This window comes from Chlorocebus sabaeus, chromosome 14 (genome assembly GCF_047675955.1).
Source record: "Chlorocebus sabaeus isolate Y175 chromosome 14, mChlSab1.0.hap1, whole genome shotgun sequence".
Taxonomy (NCBI): domain Eukaryota; kingdom Metazoa; phylum Chordata; class Mammalia; order Primates; family Cercopithecidae; genus Chlorocebus; species Chlorocebus sabaeus.
In genome coordinates this window covers 17,649,687-17,657,032 of record NC_132917.1, presented here as the reverse complement: position 1 = coordinate 17,657,032, position 7,346 = coordinate 17,649,687, and the positions used below count along the sequence as shown (strand labels likewise).

Below are 7,346 nucleotides of genomic sequence, written 5' to 3'. Positions count from 1 at the left end.
GAACTTTCGCAAGCCACTTTCCCTGCAAATCTTAGTTTCCTCATGCCTTGAACTTACGCAAGTCACTTTCCCTGCAAACCTTGGTTTCCCATTTTAAAATGGGAACAGTAACAAACTTTTCTTCCGGGGTGTTGTAATAAATAAATGCAATTATACAGTTAGCTTATTATTACATTATTTTACTATTACTACTGTTACTATTATTACATAAGCAGTCTTCAGTTACCTCACCACTAATTAGAAAATCTTTGACAAACCAAGATCCCAAATTCTATTGCTGTGCCTCAAAACTATACTTACCCCAATATCAAAAATGCATTTTGGAGAAAAGATTTTTTTAATGAGCATGGGGTAACACACATGCATGTAATAAACCTCCAGATTTAAAAGTGGCCATAAACACTGTTTAGTTATATCCATCTCAGAAGCCATAGAAACATTAAGAGGAGTGATGAGTCAAAGAGTTACCTATATCTGAAAACGCCCTTCTTTCAATGAAATGCATCTACAAACATAACAAATCCACGTGGCTCTTCCATTGGGAAGATTTCAGGTAAAGAATCCCATAACCAGCCCCTGGTGGCATGCATGAGAGTCTCCACGCGTCTCCAAAATTAACACTTTAGCTAAATTCTCTCCACATGGGATAGAATTGCTCTGCCACTGTCTGAAAATGCATAGGTATGTCTTCTTTCCTTGTGAGAAGTTTCTACACGAGATGCAGAAATTACCATCTCTACGGCTATTGGAAAATGTTGGCTCATTTTATAGCTGCTGGCATAGCTTTTTCGAGAGATTTAAGTTTCACTCCTCTGGTCATAATGAATCACATCTGTGTGTTTGTACAACATTTCTCCCTTCTTCCATTCACTGAAAGTATTCCTGCCTGTGAATGTGTAGGTTGACTCTGCTCTGCAATATTTTTTAGGTAATGAGATTTTGTCTTAGCAGTATACATTATTATAAAATTCAAAATATATACTGAAGAAATATCTGTAAGGGCACACGCTTCATTCATATATGCCAATTTGGAGGGTGTCCCAAACACCTACATGTTTAATCAGTTTATGCTGACAGCACAATTTAGTCACGGACATGTTCTTCTATCTGCCAACTCCCATCAAGTCTACTGAAAAAAGAGTTAGCATATGCTTGGTACATACCCAAAATTCAAAACGTAAAGAAAGGAGGGCTCTTGGTACTCCAGAAAGAACATTTTTCTTCCAAACCAATCCTGAACATACTAAAATGTAGTTACTCAACATAAAAACACACAACCAAGACATTCTCCATACTGAATTAGGAAGTTTATTAGGCTCCTAGTTTCCATGTTTAGAACATGAGCATGGATTGACATGCATTGTCTCATTTTGTGGATCTCACATGCATGTCGTCTCAGTCAGCTGGACCTCTGATTCTACTCATGAGTAATTTAAAGTTAGCTCAATGTGAGTAAATGACAAACACAGAATGATGCAGAAGCTGTAGCCACAAACCCCACCCAATGCCGTTTGTCTTATATTCCAAAACCATATCACAACTCTCTCTTGTAAAAAATAAATTTCAGAACAAGGCATTTAATTGACCTCACAGAGAAAAATAAAGACAATTCTATCATTTCAGAATTCAGCAATGAATGTCCAACTATGGCTGAAAGGTACACCCTGAGAATTAAATGATTTTAACGAACCCATTGAGGTTTATAAAGCTGTGTTAACCTAATGTCGGGAAAGGATAAGAGAAACAGGCACAAACACCCCCACTCATTTTGCTGTGCAATTCTCCAAGGAGGTGGTGTTACAAATGTCCTCATTGTCTTCAATGCTTGAAGCGTCTGTGGAGTCGGGATCGCTTACCACAATGCCTACAGAAGAGAGACTGGTAATGAAGGCATGCATCCGCTGTGCATAAATATCCCTAATGTTAAAGTAAGGTAGCTCATGACACTTCTCTGGTACATCCTCACTGCACTGGTCCACATCAATGTCCTTTTGCTTCTGGTAGTACTTGGAAAACTTGTTGAAGATGATGGTGATGGGAAGGGCCACCACCAAAATGCCACAGATGATGCACGTGCTGGCGATGAGCTTCCCCGCCAAGGTGACTGGGTGGGTGTCTCCATAGCCCACGGTTGTCATGCTGATTGTGGCCCACCACCAGCAGATGGGGATGCTGGTGAGGCTGGATGTGTGGTCATCTTTCTCCACAGAGTAGATAAGCACAGAAAAAATGGAAATGCCCACAGAGAGGAAGAGAAGCAGAAGTCCAACTTCATGGTAGCTGTGCCTCAGTGTGGCACCTAGAGACCGAAGTCCTACTGAGTGCCGGGCAAGTTTTAGAATTCGGAAAATCCTCATAAGCCGTAGGATCTGGACCACCTTGCCCATGTTCTCAATATCCTCACTCTCTTCCTCCTTGGTGTCTACAGCCAACGTGGCATAGAAGGGAATAATGGAGACAAAGTCAATGATGTTCAGAGGGTTTTTCCAGAATTTCTTTTGACAAGGAGCGGCAGCCAGCCGGACGGCAAGCTCCCCGGTGAACCAGGCAATGCACGCGATCTCCACTCCTTCCAGCACTGGATCATCCACTTCTCCATCCTCATTCTGGAACTCCGACATGCTGTGAACGCACATGGCCACAATGGAGGCCAGCACCACGCTCAAGGAAGAGATAGCGATAAGCTTAGCAGACAGGCAGTGTGCTGGGTTCTCCATTCTGATCCAGATTTTCTTACGGAGCTGACCAAATCGCTGTGTGTCAAACTTCTCCAGCTCTTTCTCAAACAGAGACGACTCTTCAAACGAGGAGTCGGTACTCACATCATGGCTTTTCTGATCCCAGTCCTTCTCGTGGTTTTCCTCTTTGCGTTCCTGGTAGCGATTGCTGCAGCAGGAATCAATGAAGAGCTCGTTGATGCCCCAGTACTCGATCTCCTGGCAGAATGAGAACACGCACAGCTCCTCCATGACGTGCAGCTTCCCCGTGTAATAAAAATTCAAAACATATCTGAACAAGGAGGGATTCCGATCAAAGTAGTATTCCTTATCAGCCACACTGTAATCATCACACAGCTCCAGAATGGCCTCTTCAGAATGGCAAGTAAGCAGCTTCCCCAGTCTGGTGTGAGGAAACCGCAGGAGGGTGCTTTGGTCAACAGACTGCTTAAAGCCCCCCACATTCAGGTTGACAAGTTCCTCGTCCTGTCCAGGGCGATGGAAAAACTCACCAAACACCATGGTGGATACAGGAGGCAGAGTGCTGGCTGGCAAGGGAGACGAGGAAGATCAGGCTGCATCTGGAAAGAGCACAAGATGATATTAGCACTCTGTCCTGCCGTGCCCGGCCAAGCTTATTTTTAATCTGCCCTTTCCAGGATGATGGGCTACATTAAAAGCAAAGCAGGAAATGCAATAAAAATGAATACATTATTATGCATTATGATCAGAAGAAAATCAACACAAAACAGATTTTCCCCCTAAAACCTCAGGATTTGGGGAACCCATTTTCTTTAGGAAAGAGAAAAGATGACAACATAACTTTTATGAATGCTAATTGCCATTTCTGTGTTTATTAAGCATTCAAACTGTACTTCCCAACCTTGCCCCCCAAAATACAATGCAATTTAGATCACTTACATAATATAAGCATCTCCAGAGATTCAAGCACAGGCTCTTCATGTTTGGGAAAACTCAATTCAGATGTGATAGGCTAGTTGCTGCCAGGCTTGAAGCTCATCCCTTCCCATCCCTGGGGCTTGGTCATGCCCCCAATGCACACATCAAAGGGGGCTCAGCTCAGCTCTTACAAAGGATGTGAGTTTCCCTTTGCGTATCAATGTTTTACTCCTTTAAGAGAAAGCCCTACTCCCTATGTTTGGATGTGGACAATCAAGAGGATATAATTATCTCCCTGTGCTTAAGTACCTTATATCTTAAAGATATCATTACACTTCATGAGATGGTGTTTCAGGGACATCCACATGAAAAGCACCTGACTTGGGAAAACCTCTTTATGGTAATTGCACTATCAGTTTCCTGACACAAACGCGCTCCACCCCCATCTCCTCCTTCCCCTCACAGACAGTCCCCATGTGGCCCTAATCTATAATTATCTTTCCATAAATTGTCTATACTGGGTGAGCACGTGGCCTGTTTTTAGTTCTGACACTAATCAGGATGCACCAGGTCCATTTCTCAGAGAGAAAATAACAGCTTTTGATCCTCACCCAATGCAATGATGCTTCCTCAGAACAGATGATACAAATAAAAGGAGACTGTCATATACTGAGTCCCCACCTGATACTACTGGATGCCTTTACACATTATGTCATTCAGTCCTTCCAACACTATATGGTAGCTGGATAGAAAAATGGGTACTGCTCTCAGACTCTCTAGGTACATAATAGGTAAATGGTGGAGCCAAGATTTAAACCCAGGTTGAATTAATTCCAAAGTCCATGTTCTCTCCACTACATAGACTTCCCCTGCCTTCTTCCTTTTTATAATCTAATAATCCAACATGAGGCATGCTATGTGAGAGGTCAGTCAAGCATCTTTGGGATTACTGAGAAAAAAGCAGTGACCTTAGCTGGAGAAGCTTCATAGCAGAGGTAATATGCAGCTCAAAGGTTCAAGTGGAGTCCACCTGATATGGTTTGGCTCTCTGTCCCCACCTAAATCTCATGTTGAATTGTGATCCTGTGTGTTGGAGGTGGAGCCTGGTGGCTGGATCATGGAGGTGGTTTCTAATGGCTTAGCATCATCCCCCAAGTGCTACCTCGTGATAGAGTTCTCATGAGACCTGGTTCTTTCAAAGTGTGTAGCATCTCCCCCTTCACTCTCTCTCTCTCTCCTACTCTGCCATGTAAGACATGCTGGCTTCCCTTTTGCCTGCTGCCAGGATTGTAAATTTCCTGAGGGCTCCCCAGTCATGCCTCCTGTACATCCTGCAGAACTGTAAGTCAATTAAATCTTTATAAATTACCCAGTCTCAGGTAGTTCTTTATAGCAGTGTGAGAACAGACTAACACACCACCAAACTGAAAGGAAAAGGACATTCCCACCAGAGGCATCAAAGGGTAGACAGAAGCCAGATTGTGAAGGACCCTGTACATCAGTCCAAAGAATCTGGATTTTATTCTGTCAGCAAGATCACTAAAGGGTCTTAATCAACAAGTGGACATAGCTATGTTTGTGACTGTGACTTAGAAAGCCACCAATGACAGCAGCATGAAAGCTGCATGGGGCAAAAGCTGGGCCCAAGAGGACAGGGCTGCAATAGAACAGGTTAGGGGTGGCAAGGACATGGACACACACAGTGGCGGTGCATAGAAAGAGGAAGTGATAAACTCAGAAGAAGTTTATAAGATAGAATCTACAGGATTTGGTAACTGACTGGAAAAAAAAAAAAAAAAAAAGACAAGGAAGCAGAAAGGCCAAAAGAGGATGTGTTTTCTAGTCTGTAAAAGTGGGCAGACAGTAACACCATCAAAGGGAGCAGAAAGGCCAGGAAAGAATCTCTTTCCCCTCATATTTACGGAAAGGCAAGGTTGCCTGCAAGAGAATAAATTCCTCATCTGAAAAAAAGGAAGGAAATAATAAAGATTAACATGCAAATAAATAAATAGAGAATAAAATTGAAAACAGAAAAAAAATCAACAAAGCCATTGGTCATTTAAGGCAAGCAACAAAATTGACAAATCTTTAACGAGGCTAATCAAGAAAAACTGAAAGTACTTTGGGAGGCCAAGACAGATGGATCATTTGAGGCCAGGAGTTCAAGACCAGTCTGGTGAACATGGCAAAACCCCATCTCTACAAAAAATACAAAAATTAGCTGGGCGTGGTGTCATGCATGTCTAGTCTCAGCTACACGAGAGGCTGAGGCATGAGAATCACTTGAACCAAGGAGGGGGAGGCTGCAATGAGCTGAGATCGCACTACTGCACTCCATCCTCGGTGACAGAGTCAGACTATCTCAAAACTTAAACAAAACAAAGGAAAATAAAAAAATGAGAGAAGATTCAAATTAGCAAAATCAGCAATGAAAGAACAACACCACTATTGACCTTACAAAATGAAAAGAACTATAAAGGAATACTATGAACAATCATATGTTCACAAATTAGATAACCTAGATGAAGTATACGAATTGCTAGTGTCAACAAAAAGAGTCAAACCCTGTAAAATATTTAAAGAGATTTATTTTGAGCCAAATACGAGTGACCAATAGCCTGTGACATAGCCCTCAGGATATCCTGAGAACATGTACCCAAGCTTGTTGGCTTACAACTTGGCTATATACATTTTAGGGAGACACAAGAAATCAATCAATATATGTAAAATGTACATTGATTCTGTCCAGAAAGCCCAGAAAACTGGTAGCTGAGGTGGGGGGGCTTCCAGGCCATAGGTAGATTCAAAGATTGTCTGATTGGCAATTGGTTGAGAGTTAAGTTATTGTCTGATATGGTTGGGCTTTGTATCTCCACCCAAATCTCATCTCCAATTGTGATCCCCAAGTGTCAAGAAAGAGAACTGGTGGGAGGTGACTGGATCACGGGGTGATTTCCCCATGCTCTTCTTGTAATAGTGAGTGAGTTCTCACAAGATCTGATGGTTTTATTAGGAGCTCTTCCCGCTTTGCTCATCTCTCATCTGCTGCCATGTAAGACATGCCTGTTCCCCTTCTATCAGGATTGTAAGTTTCCTGAGGCTTCCTCAGCTCTGCAGAACTGTGAGTCAATTAAACACCTTTTCTTTATAAATTACCCAGTCTCGTGTATGTCTTTATAGCAGTAAGAAAATTGAATAATACTGTAAATTGGTACCACAGAGACTGGGGTACTCCTACAAAGATACCCCAAACTGTGGAAGCAACTTTGGAACTGGGTAACAGGCAGAGGCTGGAAGAGTTTGGAGGATTCCAAAGAAGACAGAAAGATGTGGAAAAGTTTGGAACTTCCCAGAGACTTGTTGAGTGGTTTTGGCCAAAATGCTGGTAGTGATATGGACAATAAGCCCAGGCTGAAGTGGTCCCAGATGGAGATGAAAAACTTATTGGGACCTGGAACAAACACTCAGTCTTGCTATGCTTTAGCAAAGACAGTAATGGCATTTTCCCCCTGCTGTAGAGATCTGTAGAACTTTGAACTTGAGAGAGATGATTCAGGGTATCTGGTGGAAGAAATTTCTAAGCAACAAAGTGTCCAAGATGTGACCTGGGTGCTCTTAAAAACATTCCATTTTACTCATTCACAAAAGATCATTTGAAATTGGAACTTTTGTTTAAAAGGGAAGCAGAGCATAAAGTTTTGGGAAATTTGGAGCCTGATGATGCAATAG

The 7,346-nt window shown here is 42.3% G+C and overlaps 1 protein-coding gene across 1 annotated transcript in view; it reads right to left on the bottom strand.

Annotated features, from left to right (window-relative positions):
* Window positions 1–1,288: 1,288 nt before the first annotated feature.
* KCNS3 (potassium voltage-gated channel modifier subfamily S member 3) overlaps window positions 1,289–7,346 on the bottom strand; it is a 48,166-nt gene continuing 42,108 nt past the window's right edge. The window contains exon 3 of the mRNA XM_007971390.3: window positions 1,289–3,298. Coding sequence (XP_007969581.1) covers window positions 1,764–3,239 — 1,476 coding nt within the window. The 5' untranslated portion in view covers window positions 3,240–3,298 and the 3' untranslated portion in view covers window positions 1,289–1,763. The remainder of the gene's footprint in view (window positions 3,299–7,346) is intronic.